The sequence below is a fragment of the Asterias amurensis genome, chromosome 5 (genome assembly GCF_032118995.1).
Source record: "Asterias amurensis chromosome 5, ASM3211899v1".
NCBI classification, from domain to species: domain Eukaryota; kingdom Metazoa; phylum Echinodermata; class Asteroidea; order Forcipulatida; family Asteriidae; genus Asterias; species Asterias amurensis.
Window position 1 is genome coordinate 4,296,685 of NC_092652.1, and position 25,440 is coordinate 4,322,124.

Consider the following 25,440-nt stretch of genomic DNA (forward strand, 5'->3'; position numbering starts at 1 on the left):
AATACCCATGGGAAATGCACTGTGTATACGAAATACACGTGTGTTGTGTGCGCAATAAAAAAAAATGTTCCAACAACCACAAGTTAACTGACAAGAATATTGCTTTGTTTCAAGCCGAACTGGTAAGTACAATGTCATGAACAAATTAAGGAATTTTTGTTAATTAGGTATATGAAGAAGGGATGATAGTAAGTGATTTTAAATGTATGTTTGTCGTTATGAGGAATGGGAAAGAATTGTTGCTTCATGAGTCGTGTTTTTTATCAAGGAGCCAGCCGTAATTTTCTCTCATAACACGGCCGGACGACCGGCCATTGATATAGACCAACCACGGAGAATGAAACACGGCACGCCAGAGTCAGAACAGTGCATTGTGCCTTGGGAGGCCGACCTGGACAAAGGCACTAGGTTTCTAAATCTTCTTCCAATACTTTTGAAGTAGGATTGTGAATTGGAGTTCTTAGAATTGAATACAACAGGTTGGATAAGCTAAATGTTAGTAAAGTTTACAACGAATAAAAATTTAATCAGAAAATGGAGGTCTGCTCTTTTTGATGCCGTTGACATAGTTGAAGGCCAAGTCGAAATGAATCACCAAAATGACTGGCTCTGTGTTAAATGTGTTTTCCCTGAAACATATGTTTATGTAAGAAGAACATTTTCTGTTGGTTGTTGTAAATAAAACAATTATGGATCAGGATTAAAATAATGCACGTATCAATTGTAGTCCCGGCCCTGGGGGACCCGGGACTAGCGGCGACTTGGCCGGGGATGTAAAAATGGCTCGGCGTGATAGTCCCTGCCATGCCCCGCTACGGCCCGGCCGGGCGGGGCACTTGTTTTTTGTACATCCACGGCTATACACAGGCCCCGGCATGCGGGGCATGTTATAACAAACCCCGCACGATCCCGGCCCCGACATGCGGGGCATTTATAACAAACCCCGCACGATCCCGGCCCCGACATGCGGGGCATTTATAACAAACCCCGCACGATCCCGGCCTCGACATGCGGGGCATTTGTTACAAACCTTGTGCTATCCCGGCCCCGACATACGGGGCATTTGTTACAAACCTTGCACTATCCCGGCCCCGACATGCGGGGCATTTGTTCTGACTGATGGCTGATTTACCCCTTGCTTGCAGCAGAGAGCCGCGGATCGGAACGCTCAACTGCAAATTAATGTGCGTCTATCATTTCCACTGTTTTGGGGGTCAATACCTTGTCAACCTCGTTTCCAGGTGTACGATTTTGCCGTGCCATTTTTTATATTTCCCAGAATGCTTTGCTCGGTCAATACCCGTCATTTGCATAATAAACATGATTATTTTTCAACACAAGGAAGCCGTACATATGATGTAGACCAGTAGCTGACATTTTCACTTGCGATCGCTGTTGTGCTTGATGAGGTCGTATTGATCAGGACTGAAAATTTAAAACGTCTTCGTTTTTAAAATCAGCTTTCATTATTGATGCATACATGCATGTTTTTGTTTATATTTCAGTTCCCAGGTTTTATAAGCCCATGATAAGGATATCTGTTGTTTGATTTTATGTTTTCTTGACAATGGGGTCCTTACTCTGGGATCTAGAGTAGAGTGGGCCAGTGCATGTAACGTAACCGTGGGATGATCATCAACAGCACTTTTTTGACAGTTAATATTGCATGAACATCACACAACACACGTACACACGTGCGCGCACACAGAACAGTCAGTTGTCAAGTTAGCACATTGCCTGGTACCCAACAGATATTTTTGATCACGATTACCCACTGATCAGTGCGATTACCAGTTTAATAGACTGTGCAAGTCTCGCGCGTACCGGAACGAGAAAATACGTTAAACAAAGAACATATTATAATTGTTTTTCTTTTTTAAATCAAATGTTTGTTTTAAATTATATCTATGAAGAAATGTGAACAATAGAAATACTCATTTCAAGTTTTATAAAATGTATTTTAACTTTTGTATTGAATACAAAAATAATTTGTTAAATATTACGTTTACCGCAAAGCCCTGAAATGAAACTGGTTACATCGGCCTGTGTGCGTGCGTAAACGGATCGGATCGAACCGTGCCACACTGCTGCTGGCTGTGCGTCCGTCGACGAAATATGGACAGCTTTTCATTCAAGGCCGGCTAGGTATGTCCCCGCTATTGTCCCGGTAGGGCGGGGAAACAAATTGTACAACCTCGCCAAAGACCCCGCTATTGTCCCGGTAGGGCGGGGAAACAAATTGTACAACCTCGCCAAAGACCCCGCTATTGTCCCGGTAGGGCGGGGAAACAAATTGTACAACCTCGCCAAAGACCCCGCTATTGTCCCGGTAGAGCGGGGAAATAAATTATACAACCTCGCCAAAGACCCCGCTATTTTCCCGGTAGGGCGGGGAAACAAATTGTACAACCTCGCCAAAGACCCCGCTATTTTCTCGGTAGGGCGGGGAAACAAATTGTACAACCTCGCCAAAGACCCCGCTATTTTCCCGGTAGGGCGGGGAAATAAATTGTACAACCTGGGCAAAGACCCCGCTATTTTCCCGGTAGGGCGGTGCACGGTTTTTGCACATCCCCGTCTATGTCCCAGCTACCTCTGCCAAAGTCCCGGGTCCCCCAGGGCCGGGACTACAATTGATACGTGCATAATATGATAATCAAAACCCTTTCTCCCAACACTAACACTAACAGCACACAAAAGTCAACGTAGGCCTGTCATCCGTGGTCAAGTGGTTAGACTGCAGGACTTGCAATCACAAGGTTGTGGGTTCGAATCCCCCAGCTTACCGCTGATTTCACAATGACTAGAAAAAATATTGTCGTCTAGTTACTGAATCACAATTTCTTGATTTGTGTAATTCATAATCATAGACGTTAAACCAATGTTTGTGAGAGAGATTGGTTGTTGCCAGCTTGGTGTTTATATCCCCTTGTGGGACTTTGCCGAGTTCCCTTGATGGGAAGATCATCTAAACAAACAAACAAACAAACAAACCCCTGTAGCGCAGCCCTGTGGTAGTGTGCTCTATTAAATCTAAGTAAAACTCTAAAGATTCAGAAAGTACAAGACCAAATGACCATGATTTATATCGCTGCTACTCTTCAACACTTTATATTGTAATAAGTGTATTCAGAAATTATGAGTAAATATATTGGAGATAATATAAATTGCTAACTCTTTGACTTTTCTTTCCTATATTTTTCAATTGCAGATTGAACCTGACAAGCACAACACAAAATAGAGATTAAATAGTGATAGACTCCCTTTCATTGTGAACATGTTTTCCTCGTCTGCAAACCCATCGTCAAGCTTGTCTTCGGAAAAAGTATAAATGCAGAAACAAATTGCAAACATTAGCTTTTAAAACAGACTATTACATTGGACATTTCTTTACAATCCAAAATGAATGACACGTTGGAGACGCCCCCAACTTTCCCAGAATCTCTGGGCACATTCACTATCGTTGACTACATAGTATTCAGCATAGTCCTTGTGGTCTCGGCAGCCATCGGTCTCTATCATGCCTGCACCGGAGGCCATCAGCGCACCACTCAGGAGTTCTTTGTCGGCGACCGCAAGATGAAATTCATTCCGGTGGGATTTTCACTTTTGGCTAGTTGGATGTCGGCCATCGCTCTTCTCGGGACACCGGCTGAATGCTACACCTTTGGGACAATGTTCTGGCTCATCAGCGGCTCCTATATTTTGGTTACCGTGATCGCCGCTCACTTTTATATCCCTGTGTTCTACAGGTTACATCTTACTAGTGTTTATGAGGTAATTGAAAAACCCTAACCCCGGTCATGAATCCTGTTACATGCAGCGTGTGCAACAGAGGGCGACTGCTCTATGTTCCGCAGCCCCTGTTTCGACAACCCTACATGTACATATAAATAATAATAATAATAATAAGACTTGTAATGCGCACGTATCCACCCTGCTGGGTGTTCAAGGTGCAGTACAAGGTACATGTACATGTCCCTATGTTCCGACATCACTATATTCCGACAACCGTACGTTTCGATAAACCTATAGATGTTAAAAGTACACGAGGGCCAGTCATAATAGACCGATCCATTAAGCTCCGCCCATTGCGTATTGATTTTGACCAATCACAACGCAACGAAGGTCCAACACAAAGGTCCGGCATGCGTGCGCGTATGCTTGGCGCGCTCGGCGGAGTTGTGCAGAAACGCATTGGAGATCCCCACGTGTTCTTCCTCACACGTGCGTCGTGGGCGGAGCCTACTGGATCGGTCTATTCTCTTCATTCTGGCTAGTTCAGTGTTGAACAAAGCACCCCTATTTAACATGAAATATGTGTACAGACCAGTAAAAAAAATACTGCAGTGAAATGTAAAGCTAACTGGTCCTGCTGGCTAGCCACTGAAAAAGTTCAGGGTAAACCCTGATTGTCCTTGCTCTATGATTATAGGGCTTCCTTTTGTGGTTAATGTTCTGACCTCGCTCTCCATGCTCTATGCTTTGACATACAAGAATCATGCACTTCATGTTCATCCATCCATTTTGTTAAAAACAGGTTTTTGTTGTTTTGACCTTGCTCAAGTGAACAAGAAGCTAGTATACTCATTTTGGTTTTTACCCATTTTCACCGATGTGTGTTAGCTAGTTAGCACTGTATACTCAATACTTACCCAAGTTCTGTGAAAAAAATCACAGGCATATTACTTGGGTGTATAAGGGTAAAAACCAAAATGAATATTCTTTATCCCCGATGCAAACTCAACATCTTTAAGAAGCTATTAGTAATAAACTACAGCTAGAGTTCATTAATTGTCTGATTTCTGGATTTGAAAGACTGGGCTGATTGGGCTACAAGGGCAGAAAGCGGTAGTGAGTTCTAAAGCCTAGCACAGGATGATATGAAGGATCTCTGATGTTGAGAAGTGCTTGATTTGGGGATGATGACAGTAAATTGATGTTGTGTACATTACTGCATAGTAGAGCGGGTGTTGTTTTAAGTAATATGGGGTGGTTTGTTTTCTATCAATTTCAAATCATGAAGACATTTTGTTCCTAACATTTTTTTTTCCCCCCAGTATCTTCAGCTTCGTTTTTCCCGTGCTGCAAGGCTTATTGGAGCTCTAGCTTTTATATTTCATATGGTGAGTTCAGTTGTAGGGGTTGGAAAATCTACACATTTTTATAGGCTGCAGGGCCCAATTTCATAGAGTTGCTGACGCAGAAAATATTGCTTTTAAACAAATTTTTGGTCAGCAAAAATTAGCAGGATGGTAAGAAATGGCAAAATGTCATGTCGACATATGATATTTTCTAGGTTCCCTATTTCTAAAAACTAAAGCAGATTTTCTATTGCATGTTATTATTGTACTGAAGACATTTGGTTGAAAAAGTGAAATGTTAGCGATGTATGGGCTTTTTGTGATGATCAAACAGAAATGAATGGTCTCTAAAACAAAGCCTTAGACTTAAAAAGATCAGGGTCTTTTATGTATTTTACCTAATTGCTGAGGATTATTTTTTGACCAATATTTTATAATCCATTCGTAAAGTGGCTTAAATGTAATTAGTTTTGTTTTTTTCTCTTTTTAGATTATGTACATGTCAGTTGTACTATATGCTCCTGCCCTTGCCATAAATGCAGGTAATTATCATTTTCCCTTTTTTTTTTGTTAACAAATTCAAATCCTCAAATTACAGTTTGAAGCACAACGACAGCATTGGTCATTTTGAAAGATGCATTTCCGGACTTAGTGACCCAAAATAAACATAGATTAAAAAACCTGTGAAAACTAAAGCCCAGTTGGTCATATGAGTCACAATATGAGTCACAAATTGTTGGTCATATGAGTCACAAATTGTTACAAACTTGTTTTTGCGAGCAAAACTATTTCAAGGAAAGTTTTACACCATGACCGTCTTTGTACCTTTTGTATCAGTTTCATATTTAAAACGCTAATACTTTGCATGTTTTCTATCCACTTTGAATTACAGTAACTGGTTTAAAAATCTGGATTTCTCTTCTGACTGTCGGATTGGTCTGCGTCTTTTACACGACACTGGTAAGAAATTTTTCCTGAATATTGAAACAAAAATTGTTTATTTTTAAATTTTTAATTACCGGTACTTTTTTTCATCTAAACTACTTTTGTATTTATAACAGTCTTAAAAGAATGCTATGTATTGAGATCTCCCTTGTTTCGGTGCCCCAGAAAAAAAAATCATATTTTTTCCATCACCAAAATACACTTTCAGTACCACATTTTGTTTCCGTTTTTATTGTAAATCACGAGTTGTGGTATCATGCAGTACAAATGAAACTATTGTGAATATTTTTGTGTGTGAATATTCAGCCATAGACCGTGCGTTACGGTTGTACAGCATAAATTATTGTTATTCCCAATCCAGTCGCAAAATGTACTAAGGAAGATTTTAGTTCTAATTATGTACTCCGAGTTAAAACGCTTCCTAATTAAATTGGTGGTGTTATCGAATTGTCTCCCAAATGGACGAAGGAATTGTTAAGAAAACACAAGACCACTCAATAGTTCGTCCTTGAGTATTCAAATTAGATTAGACAGAGTAGATGGCAGGTGCATAAACACCTATTGACGTCTCCTTGCTTCATATTGACCATGTGTCATGTAACGTCACATGTTTACAAAAGAGCCACAGAGCCTGGACTTCCTGCAGGCTGGATTTGTACACAGCTCAATGAAAGAAAAAAGAAATCTTATTTGTATGGAGATTGATATTTTGTTATGAAGGGAAGGGTCACATCTTAAAAATAGGTCAGCTGTTTTTTTTTTTACATTACTCTTGAATTTCTGTGTACATTATGACATCAAACGTAGAGTTTTCCGTATGACCAGTGCAGTATCTTGCCTGCCAGAAAGGCAGTGGAATGTACAAGTTGTATGTTTTTGTTAGTCTTACTGTCATTTCTCTATGGTCTTATCATGGAGAAAAAAAGCTTCCTCCATGATCTATGAGTATTCGATGACAGTCTTGCTATAGATACATAATTGGTTAATTTTGCTCCTAATGTACCTTAGAGCATTAATTTTAAATGCACTTCAAACTTGCTTATCAAACCTTATCTTATCCGTCAATTTGTACAATATGTAAGCGAGAATGTAAACAGTGATAAGTGAGATATGATATGCAGTGACTCACTTCAAAATTGAGTTATCAACAAGTATTATCAGTGTACAAACTAGTGTATGTCTGCCCTTCACCTAATCTCCAAAACATTAAAGCCCTTTTCACATGACAGCAATTTAGCAGGGGTCCCATGCTTAATTTTAGCAAGGTTGTGAAATTTTGCAAGTTGCACTTCATGTGAACTTTGATCAACTATGTTTGGACTGTCCAAGGTCCCTGGTGAAATCTTCTCAAATTTGTTGTCCTTTATGGACAGTATAAACATTATTGTCCTTTCACATGAGGTGCATTTGGTAAACTTTCACAAACATGCTACAATTAAGCAAGGGGCACTTGTTAAATTGCTGTTTTGTGAAAAGGGCTTAGGTTAGCTGGGCTAGTCAAATTGGACTAGAGCCTTGCATGTGCACAAGGTTTTCAGGCCCTCCTGGGTCCAATTTAATAAAGCTGTTCGTGTTAATAAGCAGAAAATATCGCTTGACAATTTTCTTTGGTAAGCACAAATTGAGTGGGGCACCAGTCACAGCAATGCATACTCAATTGTTTTTTTGGCTGGTAACCTGTTTTTGCTAAGCATTTATACTTTTCTGTTCTTAGCAAGTTTGTTTTATTATTGATGGAAAGAAACAACCAGTATCCCACCTTGTATTGTGTTTTCCAATGTAGGGTGGTATTAAAGCAGTGATATGGACGGACGTCTTTCAGACTTTGGTGATGTTTGTGGGTCTTCTAGCCGTCATTATTCAAGGAAGCTTCGCATTCGGAGGATTCCAGAACATATGGGAGAAGAGCGTTGATGGTGGTCGCATCAGTTTCAATGAGTGAGATGTGATCACTTGTTCTTAATTCGCCCAAAAGATGAATTAAAAACTCATTCAATATCAATCGATAAAGCACAAGGGAGACTGCCAATAAGGACTGAAAAGCTCAGTTGGTAGTGCGCTGGTACATTAATCGGGAGGTCATTGGTTTAACTCACGCTCTAGTAAATTCGTTCCTTGTCAAACCCTTTTTAAAAACTCATTACTGAGAATGATATCAGAGTCAAGAATCCCAGTATTTGGGAACAAATGCTTCCCAACAAGGGCACATTAACAATGGAGGCCCGGAGTTACATGTACATTGGCTTCTTTTGCCCCGGTCTTGGCCTTGGTGCCCCTTTCCAAAAGTTTCCCAGATACTTAAAGATTTTCCAATGGAATTGCCCTTTGCAAAATGAAAATGCCTTGCCCTCTCCAAGGTAAAATTCCAGGTCTGACAATGTGCAAAATGAGGTCTCCTATGTTTAGTGGGCGCTCTTGTTTTAATGAAACCTTTGTAATCTTTATAGTATCAGAGAGTATTTGTTTAGTTTCCGTGAATAAAGTAATTTTGATTGCGAGCTTATTATTGATTTTGTCCATAGGATTGGTATTGACCCAACTATTCGTCACTCTGTATGGTCGCTAGTCATCGGTGGTACATTCACTTTCTTATCCAACTATGGATGTAACCAGCTCTCAGTACAGCGCTACCTCAGCTGCCCCTCAGAAAAAGATGCCAAACGGTAAGAAAGGGCTCTTGAAATAACCCACGACACCCACAGCAATTACTGAGGTGCCATGAGGTTTTGATGTGGTGCCCTCTGCAAGGTTCCAATATAAACTAAAATTTCCCCCCTTAGATGCTCTCCCTGTGTAGATTTAAATCATGTTTGTAAAAAATTGTTCACAAACACTACAGTCTAAATTGGACAGGTGTCCCCCTTATTATGCCAGAAAGTTTACCTCATTTTTGCTGCTAGTTCCAGCTGGCTATTTTAAGATGTGAGAGGAAGTCTCCTCAGTCTCCTCATAAACTCCCCCCCCCCATAACCCTAAAAAATATATGAAATAAAACGTAATCTAGTAGACTTTATTAGTTTTAAAGCTATTATTATTGTAGTAATTCCTTTCCTTGTGCACACTAGTTGACAATTGTGACACTCGGTTCTTTTCCTTAAGTTTTGAACAGTAGTTGAAATCTTTTTTTTACATTTAGATATTTGACTCTCAGTTCTTTTCTTCCTGTGCAGCGCCCTCTATGTGAATTGTCCGCTCATGTTCATTATACTGTCGCTAACCATGATGTGCGGTCTTGTGATGTTTGCCATGTATGGGGATTGCGATCCACTGCTCAGCGGGAAGATCACCAAATCTGATCAGGTAAGAGGAGAACTGGGCTCAAAGTCACATGAACACTAAGATTCATCGCAAGACAAATTGTCAGTAATACCATAGTGATTTGTATTGTGACATCACACTTTGCTTACCAATTAGGACTTACTTGCTTACACAGTTTGTTTCAATTGGAGTTTGTTGATCAAGAGCTGTCTTTAAAGACAATATTTGGCAAAAAGAAAAAAAAAGAAAAAACAAATGATTATTGATTTTGATTGATTTTTTTTTTTAAATATGCATTTGTCTTTTAATGCCTTTTGATCAACAGTTCTGAAATTGCAATTTACAACTTTATAGCTCTGAGCAAAGAGTCATTTCTGCTAAGCAAACTTTTAGGGTCTTAGCATTTTGTTCTAAAGCTTAGCTGCTCAATGCATTTAAACCTTTGTCTTATACAGTGTTATTGTATTGCCTTTAGTTACTGCCGTACTATGTGGTTAATGAATTGGGCTTCATCCGTGGTCTGCCTGGACTATTTACTGCTGCTATCTTTAGTGGATCCTTAAGGTATGTCGTTGTGTTTCTCAAAGTAGATTTTGACAATATAACAGGTAGATAGCTCAGTTGGTAGAGCACTTGAAGTCCCAGGTTCAAGTCTTGCTCCGGTTATTTTTTGTCTTTGTTAAAACCCAAAATGTTGTTTAATTTCACTCTTGTGGTTTATTACTTGAAAATAAATAGGTTGAAACAAAGTTGGAAATGAGACCTTTTTACTGAAGATTTGAGATTTTTTTACCAAGTCCGTATGTGGGTTTTGTTTACATTATGAACAAAATTTTATTCAGTTGTATGTAGTCATTATGACTACATAATTGTATGTAGAAAAAAAAAAAAAATTGTAATTGTAATTGTATACAATTACAATTTGTTATTTGTTAATTACAATTACAATTTGTTATTTCTTATCTGGAAATTGTAATTGTATACATAATTCTATGACTACATAGTTGTATGTAGTCATTATTGTAGTTTTACCTTTCTATAAAAAAAGAGTGATACTTTTAATTTTGTTCAAGGTGATCTTTAACATCAATTTAGCATTAAAAAACTTCCATATTTTATAAAACTGTTTTTCCCATCAGTACGGTGTCTTCAGGGATGAACTCTCTGGCGGCTGTAACCCTTGAAGACGTTCTCCCTCACAGGAGATTCAGCGAGCCAAGAGCTGCCCTCGTCTCTAAGATACTAGGTAAACAATCAAGGAAATCTTCATCATGGTGTGGCCATCTTGTCTCGCCCCCATTGAAATCAAAGTAACCGTATCGGAACAGGGGCCAATTTCATAGTGCTGCTTACCTTTAAGCAAATATTTGTGCTTAAAATTTTGCTTAAGTTGGGTAGGTGGCTTACTTGTGCGTCCACCATGGATTTGCATCTTTACATTCTGGGCATTCTGTAATTTTGTTTGGCCAACGCAGGCTGAATGAAACAAGGTCTGCAGAATGTTTTTTACTTGGTTTTAAAGACACTGGGCACTATTAGTAATTGTCAAACACCAGTCTTCTCTTTTGGTGTATCTCAACATATGCATAAAATAACAAACCTGTGAAAATTTGAGCTCAATTGGTCGTCGAAGTTGCGAGATAATAATGAAAGACAAAACACCCTTGTCACACAAAATTGTGTGCTTCCAGATGCTTGATTTCGAGACCTCAAAATGTAAATTTGAGGTCTCGAAATCAAATTCTTGGAAAATTACTTCTTGCTCAAAACTACGTTACTTCAGAGGGAGCCGTTTCTCACAGTGTTTTATACTATCAACCTCTCCCCATTACTCGTTACCAAGTAAGGTTTTATGCTAACAATTATTTTGAGTAATTACCAATAGTGTCCACTGCCATCAAAAAGCCCACTGTGCAATAAGGTGATAATTTGTCTTGTCTTTTTAACAACCTTTTCTTTTCAGAACCAAGACTACTAAAAAGAGATTTATACATGGTGCTACCGCAAACCTCACCTAATGATTAATTCATTGTTACTTATTTCTTTTGGAGCAGCTTGTACGTACGGCCTGCTGTGTGTAGGTCTTGCCTATCTAGCTCGTCAGATGGGACCCGTCTTACAAGTCGCCCTGAGTCTCATGGGGGTTCATGGTGCTACTGCAAACCGCACCTTAAGATTAATTCATTGTTACTTATTTATTTTGAGCAGCTTGTACCTATGGCCTGCTGTGTGTAGGTCTTGCCTATCTGGCTCGTCAGATGGGACCCGTCTTACAAGTCGCCCTGAGTCTCATGGGGGTTCATGGTGCTACTGCAAACCGCACCTTAAGATTAATTCATTGTTACTTATTTATTTTGAGCAGCTTGTACCTATGGCCTGCTGTGTGTAGGTCTTGCCTATCTAGCTCGTCAGATGGGACCCGTCTTACAAGTCGCCCTGAGTCTCATGGGGGTTCATGGTGCTACTGCAAACCGCACCTTAAGATTAATTCATTGTTACTTATTTATTTTGAGCAGCTTGTACCTATGGCCTGCTGTGTGTAGGTCTTGCCTATCTAGCTCGTCAGATGGGACCCGTCTTACAAGTCGCCCTGAGTCTCATGGGGGTTCATGGTGCTACTGCAAACCGCACCTTAAGATTAATTCATTGTTACTTATTTATTTTGAGCAGCTTGTACCTATGGCCTGCTGTGTGTAGGTCTTGCCTATCTAGCTCGTCAGATGGGACCCGTCTTACAAGTCGCCCTGAGTCTCATGGGGGTTCATGGTGCTACTGCAAACCGCACCTTAAGATTAATTCATTGTTACTTATTTATTTTGAGCAGCTTGTACCTACGGCCTGCTGTGTGTAGGTCTTGCCTATCTGGCTCGTCAGATGGGACCCGTCTTGCAAGTCGCCTTGAGTCTCATGGGGGTTCATGGTGCTACTGCAAACCGCACCTTAAGATTAATTCATTGTTACTTATTTATTTTGAGCAGCTTGTACCTACGGCCTGTTGTGTGTAGGTCTTGCCTATCTGGCTCGTCAGATGGGACCCGTCTTACAAGTCGCCCTGAGTCTCATGGGGGTTCATGGTGCTACTGCAAACCGCACCTTAAGATTAATTCATTGTTACTTATTTATTTTGAGCAGCTTGTACCTACGGCCTGCTGTGTGTAGGTCTTGCCTATCTGGCTCGTCAGATGGGACCCGTCTTACAAGTCGCCCTGAGTCTCATGGGGGTTCATGGTGCTACTGCAAACCGCACCTTAAGATTAATTCATTGTTACTTATTTATTTTGAGCAGCTTGTACCTACGGCCTGCTGTGTGTAGGTCTTGCCTATCTGGCTCGTCAGATGGGACCCGTCTTGCAAGTCGCCTTGAGTCTCATGGGGGTTCATGGTGCTACTGCAAACCGCACCTTAAGATTAATTCATTGTTACTTATTTATTTTGAGCAGCTTGTACCTACGGCCTGTTGTGTGTAGGTCTTGCCTATCTGGCTCGTCAGATGGGACCCGTCTTACAAGTCGCCCTGAGTCTCATGGGGGTTCATGGTGCTACTGCAAACCGCACCTTAAGATTAATTCATTGTTACTTATTTATTTTGAGCAGCTTGTACCTACGGCCTGCTGTGTGTAGGTCTTGCCTATCTGGCTCGTCAGATGGGACCCGTCTTGCAAGTCGCCTTGAGTCTCATGGGGGTTCATGGTGCTACTGCAAACCGCACCTTAAGATTAATTCATTGTTACTTATTTATTTTGAGCAGCTTGTACCTACGGCCTGCTGTGTGTAGGTCTTGCCTATCTGGCTCGTCAGATGGGACCCGTCTTACAAGTCGCCCTGAGTCTCATGGGGGTTCATGGTGCTACTGCAAACCGCACCTTAAGATTAATTCATTGTTACTTATTTATTTTGAGCAGCTTGTACCTACGGCCTGCTGTGTGTAGGTCTTGCCTATCTGGCTCGTCAGATGGGACCCGTCTTGCAAGTCGCCTTGAGTCTCATGGGGGTTCATGGTGCTACTGCAAACCGCACCTTAAGATTAATTCATTGTTACTTATTTATTTTGAGCAGCTTGTACCTACGGCCTGCTGTGTGTAGGTCTTGCCTATCTGGCTCGTCAGATGGGACCCGTCTTACAAGTCGCCCTGAGTCTCATGGGGGTTCATGGTGCTACTGCAAACCGCACCTTAAGATTAATTCATTGTTACTTATTTATTTTGAGCAGCTTGTACCTACGGCCTGCTGTGTGTAGGTCTTGCCTATCTGGCTCGTCAGATGGGACCCGTCTTACAAGTCGCCCTGAGTCTCATGGGGGTTCATGGTGCTACTGCAAACCGCACCTTAAGATTAATTCATTGTTACTTATTTATTTTGAGCAGCTTGTACCTACGGCCTGCTGTGTGTAGGTCTTGCCTATCTGGCTCGTCAGATGGGACCCGTCTTGCAAGTCGCCCTGAGTCTCATGGGGTTCATCGGAGGTCCTCTACTTGGTCTCTTCACCCTGGGACTATTCTTCCCCTGTGCCAACAATAAGGTATACCCACTCGGCTCTTCCATGGCAAAACAAACTTTTCTAAAAAATGTCATTTTTTTGAGTAAGGCTGTTTTGTCATAGAAAGCGCTGCACGACACTCAATGAATATGCCTCATTTTGTTATATTTATGTATGAATGCAAGTGTTCATACTGTATAAAAGTATGTATCAATCTTACCAAGGCCTGATGCAACTCTTTTATTTGCGTGTTACATGTAGATTTTAATTTTAATTTAATTTTTTATTTAACATATTTAACATATTATTGTAAAACAATTTGGTGCACTCTATAGGCCTAGTCTATTGTGGTTAATATTGTTATGCATTTTCTGCATGCGTTTCTGTTTGGTTGAAGTTTCTTTTTATATTCTTCTTTCAAGGTCTACTTTCAGTGTTAAGTAGTTTCATGTGTTTTAAAGGGAAGGTACACGTTTGGTAATTACTCAAAACAAATATTAACATAAAAACTGACTTGGTAAAAAGCATTGGAGAGCTGTTGATAGTATAAAACATTGTGGGAAACGACTCCCTCTGAAGTAACGTAGTTTTTGAGAAAGAGGTAATTTCTCACTTAAATAATAAAAGACTTCTAGCTAGAAGTATTTTATTCTTATCTGAAAGCACACAAATTCGTCCAACAAGGGTATTTTTCTTTTATCATTTCCTCGCAACTTCGATGACCAATTGAGTCCAAATTTTCACAGGCTTGTTATTTTGTGCTTATGATGGGATACACTAAGTCCCTTTAAGGGGATCGGCAGTCTTATTTTTGTTTTATCTTTTGAGGCTCTGTATGTACTTATTTGTTTTTGTTCTACAGTTTTTTTTGTTTACAGTGTGAAACTTGAAGTGCATTTTTTTTCTGTAAACCGCATCGAGCGATTTTGGCACTTTAAAATAATACTAAATATTTATAAAAAAAGTTAATTGTCAATTTTGTTGCTACATGTAGGGTGCACTTGTAGGTGTTTTTGTGAGCTTTGGCGTATCAACATGGATTGCTATCGGTAAATTTCTGAACCCGACACCACTCACCGGTCTACCGACGACCTTAGACAACTGCCCGGATCTAAACACGACGATGATGACCCTTGTCGTTGACTACAGTCCTGTCAATGCGACAACTTATGAACTTTACAGTCCTGGCTACGAATCAGATTTCACTACTGAGCTAACGACAGAAACAACTCCAGCAACAAGGTAAACTATTCTTGGGGGGTGTACCTCCGGGGCTGCTTGAAATAGGGGGTCTTTCAGATGATTCTTTTTAGACCTCGGACGTTTGACTTTTTCAGGATTTTTCAGGATTATCTTGAGAAGAGTAGTTGGAAATAAATGTTGACTTGAATTGAATTGAATTAAAATGCAAACTAATGGAGTGGAGATGCGATCGTGTGCTTTTTGTCTTTGATCCACCTAAAATTATTTGATATTTCTTCTTTTGACAGCTCTCTATTAACTACCTTCTACAGTGTGTCTTACCTATGGTACAGTGTCATAGGAATGACTGTTGTACTTGTAGTTGGCCTCATAGTTAGTCTCATTACATGTAAGTACAGCTTAGTGGGGCTTGCACCCACCCCTGTGTTTCTGGCAGATTGTTCTTCGTTTAATTTTCAATATTCAGCCTACTGGTTTTTGATGGGACCAGGCGTGGATTTCACAAAGAGTTAAGACTAGTATTATCTTGAGTAAGGACGATTTACTCGTCCTAACTTAGGACTAGCCATACGTTTTTAATATCTCCTAGGACTAGTCCCAAGTTAGGACTAGTCCTAACTCTTTGTGGAATCGACCCCAGGTTTTTCCTTTTTCTACTGTTTACTTTTGTTTCAGGTATTAAAAAGAAAATTTAATGTTAACATGTGCTATTGGGTTTTTATATGTGATACATGTTTTTAATTAACCATTTTTGAATTGAATTGAATTGGTTTGAAATGTGCTGAAATGAGATTTTCATAACTCTTGTTTATTGTTGTTTGTGATCGCAAATTGTATATTCTACTGTTTTCACTCTATTACTGTATGTACTGTAGTTATATGGTAGTTATACTAATTATGGTTATTTTGTCCAAACTTGTAGTTGTAGTTTTCAGTTGTATTTACTACAACATTCTTTATTTATTAATGCAAATATTTTTGGTGTATTAAATTTCCAAATAGGCCTATTACTTTTTAGGTTTTTGTTTGAAACGTTCACTTTTGTCTGGGGATTTGGGAAAAAAGGCATATTATTCTGAGTTTTACCCAAACACTGATGTGTGTTAAGCACTGTTTACTCAGTACTTTCCTGAGTCAAGAATACCGAAGGTGGTTGATTCGAATCCCACCCAAGGTGTTTGTTGAGGACTCCATAAAGTATACATCTTGATTGTGTTTCAGGTGGAAACAGGGACGAGCCTGTAGATTCCTCACTGCTGACCCCATGTATTGCCAAGCTCCGCTCATGCAGTTGCAGAAGGGGGTCACACAAGATGCAGCGCCTGGTAAGTTTATTCCAAACTATGGCGTTAACACCGAGGGTGTCTTTTTGGGTCATTAATTTTTTGTTTGAGTAATTACCAATAATAATACTCGGTTTCTTATATTACGTTTTATCACTCCCTGAGGGGCGTATCATAGCGTTCAGTATTGTTGTTTTCCTGCAAGGTGTGTGGAGCTTTGTTTTGAATTATGAGGCCTAATCCTTTAAAGCACCACGTCGTGGTTTACAAGGTGTTGTTGCGCAATATGCTCAAACCAGGAACACCTTCAACTTTAAACTAAAAGGTATACCCTCCTTTTGGTGGTTCGGAAGTTGGTGGATCATTTTTGTTTTTTGTTTACTTTACAGGATGACTTAGATATGATGGACACTGGACCAGGAACTGGCTACTGGAAAATGCAACCCGCTGATGATCTGGAGACAAATCTCTGATAGTGTCAAGCAGGGATGAAAAATTTTAAAAAATTGTCTGCCTGGAGAAAACAAGTTGCTGTTATTTTCTTCAGATATAAAAAGGATCCTGCTCTTCTCTCATGCTGAGGAAACAGTTCCTAAAAGCTTGGAACTGTTCCTGGAAATCTGTAACTTCTAAGGTCTACAAAAGGGCAGAAATCCCATAATTTGAACATACCTACTAGTACTATCATCTGGACCGTACTTTCAGACCTTCTTGTTAGCAGTGACTCTTTCACTGTGGTGTAGTGACTCTTTCACTGTGGTGTATTGTGGGTAAGCATGACATACGAAGTGAGAGTCCACACAAGGCTTGGGTTGGAATCACTATGCGGACTTACATTTGTCCACAATTGGTTTTCAACAGTGTTGAAGAATACATTTTTCCTGAAGTGTACAGAATAAAGGAATGTCCATAGATGTTATGTAACACCATAGAGTTATATATAAGAACTAGAGCGCGCACTGGCCTATATACGCGCCTCGGTATGCGAGCAGGCGGCCATTTTCTAAGTTGACAAAACAGCTATCTCACAGCGTGTGTTTGTGCGGCCATTTTGTAAGTTGAACAAACAGCATCGCGTGAGCGTTCAATAAAAAAAAAAACGTGTATTTCATATTCAACGCCCGTGCAGAATGGACGCGCTTGTCATCTTGCGGTCCCGTGGCGTTTGTGCACGAAGCATCACTCGTGCGCCCTCTAGTTCTTATATATAACTCTATGTGTAACACACAGCTTGGGTGTGTGGAAAGATGTCTACCTTTTGAAACAGGGGTCGATTCATGTTAAGACAAGTTTTCATTATCTCCATAGTAATTTGTTTTGTGACATCACACTTTGCTTAGAAGTTAAGATTGATATGCTGTTAAGATTGATCTTAGATCTTTGTGAAATCGACCCCTGAAGACTTTAACAAAAGGGTTCTGGACTTTTGACAGAGCGAACTATGGGTGCGTTCGTTTAGCTTCCCCGGGTCGACCCCGGTGTGTGTGTGGTGGTTTTTTTCCAGGACGAACGTGTGCAGATAATTACCCACGTTCGTCCTGGGAAAAAAAAAACTCCACACACCGGGGTCGACCCAGGGAAGCTAAACGAACTCACCCAGTGAGAAGTTCCCATTTTACAGGGTTGACAAACATCTGTGTTACAGTGGTACATACAAAGTGTGGACATCAGAACAAAAGAAATCCACATAATGTAGGGACTTAAATCACTTACCCACATCCTTGCAGTGCTATTTTCATTATTGAAGAATGGGATTTTTGTCATGTGTACAGAACAAAGGAACGTCCACACAGTGACTGCACACTGGGTATGTTTGTGAGCTACAGGAAAGTGTCAAAATGGTAGAGACCTTTTTTTAACTTACAGATACAATGCCTTCCACATTCAATGTTTTCTGCGGAAAAAATACATGCATCATTTTTACAGTACTGTACCTACACTCTTGGTTGTGTTGTTGCCAACCAGATGTTTTTTAGAAACCTTTTTGTATCAGTGGACTTGTGTGTGAAATGTAGTGACTTTTATACGTGCTCTTACCAAATATCCCAAAGCATCATCGATGTAATGTGGCCTTCCAAATTCAAGGTTTGGAGAAGAAAGTTGAATGATAGGGGATGCATCTTTATCAACGAATGAGTTCTGATCACCGAAGGGTACTTTTGACTTTTTAATTTGACTCGTTGCAATGTACCTGTTTGTACTTTTCTACTTTGTGACCATTCAATACCATCCTTAATGGATTTTATTAAAGGATGCACCATGCTAGCCTGCGATATAGTGACAACCTTAGTGCAGTTGAATGATGTCAATGTTGGTCACCTCGCTGGAAATCAGTACCAAGACATGTTCAGCGTACAGTTTTTGGTCACTCTTAAAGCTACAGATTAGTTGGCACACTTAGTTGAGGGTTTTTGTACTGCTTGTATTTTGATGCGTAGTTGGTGTGATAAATGTGTACAAACTTGGGTGGTCCTGTGGGTCTCATGTGAGACATGTTCTTGATAAACCTTGTAGAGACTAAGCTTTTGTTACTGCCAAGAACATTGCATCTTTTAGTTCCCATTTCAGTTTGAAATAAACACCATTTCCCAACTTTAACGATTTTAATTTCGGGATCAAGTTGGCTCAGTTGTTCCCTACCCTGCCTTTCACCTCAGTGGTCCCCGGTTCGAATCCCACCTCAGACCTGAGCCATGCATGTTGATTTTGGTTTTCAGTTCCCACCTGATTGCGTCGGTTTCCCCGTGAGGTTTTCCTTCCACAAATAAAACTAATTTCCTATTCATCCTGCTATTGGATGTGTAATTTAAAGACACTGGACACTATTGGTAAATGTCATACACCAGTCTTCTCACTTGGTGTATCTCAACATATGCATGAAATAACAAACCTGTGAAAATTTGAGCTCAATCGGTCGCAGAAGTAGCGAGATAATAATGAAAGAAAAAACACCCTTGTCACACGAAGTTGTGTGCGTTTAGATGGTTGATTTCGAGACCTCAAGTTCTAAACTTGAGGTCTCGAAATCAAGTTCGTGGAAAATTACTTCTTTCTCGAAAACTATGTCACTTCAGAGGGAGCTGTTTCTAACAATGTTTTATACTATCAACCTCTCCCCATTACTCGTAATCAAGAAAGGTTTTATGATGATAATTATTTTGAGTAATTACCAATAGTGTCCACTGCCTTTAAGATAACATAAAAAATAAATTAAACAATTCTTATAGCGTGACTGGAAGGGCGGCCTCAAAATGAAGCTACTGAAAACATGTATTCAACCCTTTTCCCAGGTCTTTCTGATTTTGCGAGTAGATTTCACACGTGTGAGAGATTAGCAACGATTTAGTGACTAGCAAGTTTCCCCTGAATGCTTTTGTGCAAACTGAAGGATATCTTTTTGTTTCCAGCACTGAAGGTTCTTTACTAGGAAACGTATTCATGAGTTGGGCAGCACCAACTTATTGTGGTAGTAATAGTATATGAATAATTATTTTTTTATGACATTTTGGTCTTGAGACCATCCTATTTATGTGTACAACTACCAAAAGTAACCCTGCCTTTTTTTTAAAAAGAAATATCAGAAGATCTCTTTGTGACGACTTTCAACTTGATCCTATAACTTATTCCGAAAGCCTGGGTTGAATAGCCAGGCTTTATTATTAGACTTTTTATGCATTTGTATAGTATTTATTTAAACTTTTTCACCCAGCGATATTGTATTTGATGTTATTGTACATGTATATACCACACACTGATCCTTGACATTTGATTGATGGCCTCACATATCATCTAATATTTTGCCATGTATTTACTGCCGCGATGCTCCAAAATTGAATATTGGATAGGCCCATCCAATATGGATAATTATTGGATGGTTTAGGCATAGCTTTCCAAACTAATCTTTTGTCCCAAATGAGGCTAGGTCATGTCATGGGGGGACAAGACATTATTCACAGTTTTTTTTAGAAAGGGCATCTAGAATTTTCAGAGTGTGGAGTGGACAACTTTTCATGTCTATTTTTTTGTCTGAGAATATTTGTGTGACTTGCATAAAAACAAATATTTAATGTATTATAAATAATTGAATGCAATATTGAATGCAATATTGTATGCATTGAATGCATTTCGTTCCTGCATTGTTTTAGAATATACTTTAATCATCCAGTGAAATATGGCTTTTCCGTTTCACTTGGCTTATCCTCGTGAAATGAAATAATCTGTATTTCATCTTGGAATTATATTCTGCGACAATGCATTCTTAATATGTATGAAATATTAATATACGTAGGTTTGTTAAAAATATAATTAATTGCGGTTGCATTTGTACAGCATTTTAACAAAGTAACCCGATGGGGTATTCAGCAGTTATAGATTTTGCTTACTTCGTTTTAGTTAAAGAGGCAATTGATGATTCTAGTCTGTACTTTTTTGTTAACTTTTTGCACAAAGCAAGAGTAAAAAATCTGTCTACTTTCTCTAAGTTAAATTTATTGTTTGTCAAGATTTTATTTGGTGCCACATGGCTCTGTCAGTGTCCATATTTTATTTAGTTATGCAAAAATGTGTTCTTTGTTTTAAAATACCACGCAATGTTGACTATTCGTACAAGAGCTATTATTAAATGTGTAACTTTCTAGGAAAGTTCATAAAGCAAAGTGATCATTATTTTGGTGTTCAAAATCATAGTCCTTACACTGTTGTGAGATAATATCCTTTAACCCTCTAACCCACATACTCTAGGTTCCAAGTCAGTCTTCACTTACACAGAAATGTTGCGCATACCCAGTAAGCAAATAATGGAGATCAAAAACGCATAATTCAGCGACGGGCAGAGTCATGACGCTTGGTAAAAAGAAGAAGAAAAATCACACAAAAGTCGATAACCTTTACATCTACTATTACAGCAATTTAATATATAAAAATACAAGCAGAAAAGTATTGACAATTAAAGGGTCTGTATACATTTGGTATTGACTCTGAAAAAAAAATGACAACAACTTTTTTGGTAAGAAATACAGCAGCTTCTGATGGTATAATGCACTTTGAGACGCTTTACGCTGTGAAGTACGGCAGTTATGACTAAAATATATCACTTTTTAACCCCCACAAATTTGAATCTGAGAAAGGTCACTGTACTGTTGAGAGTAACTTTTCTTAGATTGTGTATTCAAATAGCAAATTTTTCCTGGATGGACATAATCCCTCCAGATTTTCGGCAATATCTCAAAAAAAAAAAAAAAACCACCTTTTGAAGTGAATTTTCTACAAGTTAATTTTAACTTAACTTAAATGCATTTTATGGTATACATCTACAACTATACATGATTAAAACATATAGTGGGGCCCAATTACCAAATGTATACAATCCCCTTAAAGACAATTTCGTGGAATGAAAGGCAAATTATTATACTGTTTAGAACAAACTAACTGCATAGTGGGAGTTATATAGATCCCCAGAGACAACAATCAAATTTCAGTTACACAATATGAAAATGAACTAATATCTCTTCTAAACTATTAAATGGTTTTAAGGAAAATTAATCAGGAAGAAAAATATATCTATAATGGTGTTAATATTACTCAAAACATATGCCATAGCTTAGTGAATGAAAAGTCTTAAACTAAATATTAATAAACACATAGTCACACAGATATATGGTAACACTAATGTTATGCCAATTTTATTATAAATGATCTGGTGATCCTGGCTCAAAATTGCACCTGTTTTGGTTGTATTCATTTGGAAAATACAACCAAGACACTTAAAGTTTCTCATAAGTGGTGTTTCCTTATTTGAGCTAGAAACCTCACCTACTTGCTTACAGCCACACCAGACCCATTAAGTTCTTCAAAGGATACACATTTTCCAAAATCTAATTTACTCCTTGGGTTTTTTTTTGTGCGTTGTAATTTACATGTATAAAAAAGCCTCTTTTATGGAGACTTAAAAAAGTCTTCAATACAAATACTGACTGTGAGTACATGGGAAAACAAAGACCTTTATTGTGTCGACCATTTTGGATTCTTTCCATTCGAAATCGAGACTTAGTCTGGTCACCCTTTGTATGTTTAAGGATAGTTTATTAGCAGTCATGGATGAGATTGGATACATGACTTAACTGCCTTATGATAAAAGTCTAGTACATTGTATTGGTCCGATATAAATCTAATTGCATCGCATTTGGAAAATTGCTTTCCTTATACGTAGTACATTTTGGCAAGACCGAGGAAGAAGCCCTTAGTTCTTGAACATTTGTTGTAGTTTCTGTCCAGATTTTTTTTTGCAAAGAACAAAAGTGGCAGATTGTCTAGAATTGTGATACTGTTTCGCCTTTTGACAAAAGGCTCGCGCCTTTATCACTCGGCCACGACCCTGCCGGTTTTACCCAGTCGTTTAAGAATTTGTCGCTACCCTTTTTATTCCCTTATTTATCTTACAAATTACCCCCAAAAATGTATGTCACATACTATGTGTATAAATTTTATAGTAATCTTTTATTATCTTCTAATCGCATTATTATGTGTTTTTTAAACACGATAGCAACAATACAAAAACATTTAACTCTCAAGAAAGAAAAATAAACAGTCGTCCAAACGAAGGAACATCCTTTTTATTTTAGACTGTAGGGGCTGTTATGCATACACGTTTGTGCCTTTGCCTTGTGCACAACTCTACGCCCTTTGCCGACCAATAGTGTCTGTACGCATTCATGAATGTAATCAGCATTTTTCATGGCAAGGGCTAATTGTACCCAGTATTCTCAGTGATTTATTTCATAAGTTTACAGCTTGAGCTACAAAACGAAATAATAAAGCCCCCCCCCAAAAAAAAAAATAAATAAAAATATATATATATAAATAAATAAATTTAGAAGAAAATGGGGATAATATAATGTTACCTCCTATCTTTTCTATAGCATAAAACCCCATGATGCACATAGCAACACCCTTAGCAGCAGCCATAGCCACGGTAACCACATCCATATCTGCAGAAGCCACAGCCTAATCTTTCTAATGTTTTAACCTATCAACCCCAACTTCAGTTTTGACATTGGTGGCAGGCCCATCCATATTACTCATTCCAACCTTCCGAGTCTGACAAAGTCATAAATGGCCATTATGCAAATTTCCCAAACAGGAAACCATACAATGTAGGCCAGAAATGCCGAGCCTGGGTTCCCAAATTTCAAAAAAACTTTTTGGTGTTTATAGCTGAGCTGCCAACCACCAAAAGGGATCGTCACTAAGTGTTTGAAGGCTATTATTGGTTATGTGAATTCAATTAACATGCCTAGAATTTCATTTTTGAAAGGGCAAGGCCATTTTCATTTTGCAAAGGGCACTTCATCTTAAAGTCTATGGTCCAGGGGGGCCTCCACGGCCTCAGAGTGAAATTACAGGCAAGATAGTAAATTTTGAAAAATTCAGAAAATACAGATTTTTTTGCTTCAGGAATACTGATTTTGGTCAGTGAAGGTTGGCAGCTCTGTGCCTAAAAAAATATATATAAAATTTCAGACATGATTCCAATAAGAAGTTGATATTTCCCTTTTTTTGATGAAAGAACGTGGAAGCGAGTAACAATTGAAAATGTCTTTAAAAAAAGAAAATGCATTACAACAAAAATTTCAAAGCATGATTTCTACACTGACGCTTCCATTTAACTTAAATACGCTGTAGTGGTAAAGCCATGATTATCAGTGCGTTAAATCCGTGTAGCAAATAAGTTTTCAATTCTGAAAAACCTAGTGGTAAAACACTATGCGAAAAAATACCCCAAAAATCCAACAAACTTCCAATTGAGGATACATATCTACCACATCAAATACCTTTCAAAGATTACTTGAAATTGTTTCTTTTAAACTGAATATAATGTGAACATTTTAACTATCGACAAATTTTCCAATAGACTGTGCAAGTCTCACCCCTTTTTTAACATTTTGAAAGTGCGCAATCGCTTGAGCAACGTACATGGGGCCAAAGTGATCCAATATGTTAGAACACCCATGAGACATGCACAATCTATTTTCTTCATCTGAATAGGCTACTTTTATGTTTCAACTTAAACCTTGTGTTGATTTGCACACAAAAAGAAATGTTTAGCTTAAATCTACTTTTAGTACAAAACACCACCAAGGTGACTTAGAGGCTATGGATATCTTGTCACAAAATTTGTCATAGTCATTAGTTTGTGTCACCACTGTACCAAATGTCATTGTCATTTCCTTAATTACTTTCACTATGTTCATGAATGACAAGTAAAATAAGAACCAAATGTCTGATATTATGTTACAACAAACTATTTGTTACAGTTTAGAAAACCTACTTTAAACACATCCTCCCCTTTCTGTTTTGCTCCGAAGTTCATCTTCTTAACATTCCCCTTCTGTCATGCACTGTAAATACAAACAACAACAAATAAACAACGTCAAAACCTCATTCGTCCCTGCAATGATGCATAATTAAAAACAATTTTTCTTTTTTTTTTAGAAATAGCACCAAATTCATAGTCTGGTTTTTCTGGTCAGCAGAGTGTGGGTTTGAGTCCCAGTCGTGACACTTGTGTCCTTTAAAGCCATTGGACCCTTTTGGTAAACAGTGTTTTCCAAGGCCTACACTTTGTGTACCACAACTTCTATATCAAATAACAAACCTGTGAAAATTTAGGCACAATCGGTCATCGGAGTCGGGAGAAAACAACGGAAAACCCCACCCTTGTTTCCGTGCGTTTCGACATGTCATGACATGTGTTTCAAATAAATCCGTAATATTGTTTTGCTGTTTTCTCAAAAAGTAAAGCATTTCAAGAGAAATCGTTCACCATTGACTTCTTTAAACCCTGTAAGTTATTTGTTAATCTGTGAACTTTTTATTTTTTGTCTGAACCGAAAGGGTCCAATGGCTTTAAGCAAAAACATGACCATGATGATTTGTCCTTTGGTTGGGACGTGAAGCCGATTGGTTGGCATTGATTGGCAGCATATTGCGCCACAGCACCTTGTAAACCATAAGGAGTAGGTCTCATAATTCTAACGTAGTCCCACGTACCTTGCAGGAAAATACTGAAAGTTAAAGCGCCTTGATTGTCACTGAGTGACGGATATGCGCGCTATATAAGAAGTGAACTATTACTATTATAGTCCTTTCACACAAGAGCAGTTTAGCAAGGGTCTCTTGCTAAATTGTAGCA

At 38.8% G+C, this 25,440-nt stretch overlaps 2 protein-coding genes across 3 annotated transcripts in view; one reads left to right on the top strand and one right to left on the bottom strand.

Annotated features, from left to right (window-relative positions):
* Positions 1-23,095, top strand: LOC139937026 (sodium-dependent multivitamin transporter-like). 2 transcript variants are annotated; one of them, XM_071931970.1, is made up of 15 exons: positions 1-122; positions 3,212-3,777; positions 5,061-5,126; positions 5,575-5,626; positions 5,977-6,044; positions 7,813-7,967; positions 8,552-8,692; positions 9,200-9,329; positions 9,763-9,851; positions 10,427-10,533; positions 13,652-13,806; positions 14,759-15,006; positions 15,255-15,355; positions 16,189-16,292; positions 16,640-23,095. In XM_071931970.1, the coding sequence occupies exons 2-15, from the start codon at positions 3,403-3,405 to the stop codon at positions 16,721-16,723; spliced, it is 1,875 nt and encodes a 624-aa protein (XP_071788071.1). In that variant the 5' UTR covers positions 1-122; positions 3,212-3,402; the 3' UTR covers positions 16,724-23,095. The 2 variants fall into 2 exon arrangements, with proteins under 2 accessions (XP_071788071.1, XP_071788073.1); XM_071931972.1 differs by lacking the exons at positions 13,652-13,806; positions 14,759-15,006; positions 15,255-15,355; positions 16,189-16,292; positions 16,640-23,095 and adding an exon at positions 12,112-13,632.
* Positions 21,133-25,440, bottom strand: part of LOC139937027 (uncharacterized) — a 14,667-nt gene continuing 10,359 nt past the window's right edge. The window contains exon 5 of the mRNA XM_071931973.1: positions 21,133-24,646. Coding sequence (XP_071788074.1) covers positions 24,623-24,646 — 24 coding nt within the window. The 3' untranslated portion in view covers positions 21,133-24,622. The remainder of the gene's footprint in view (positions 24,647-25,440) is intronic.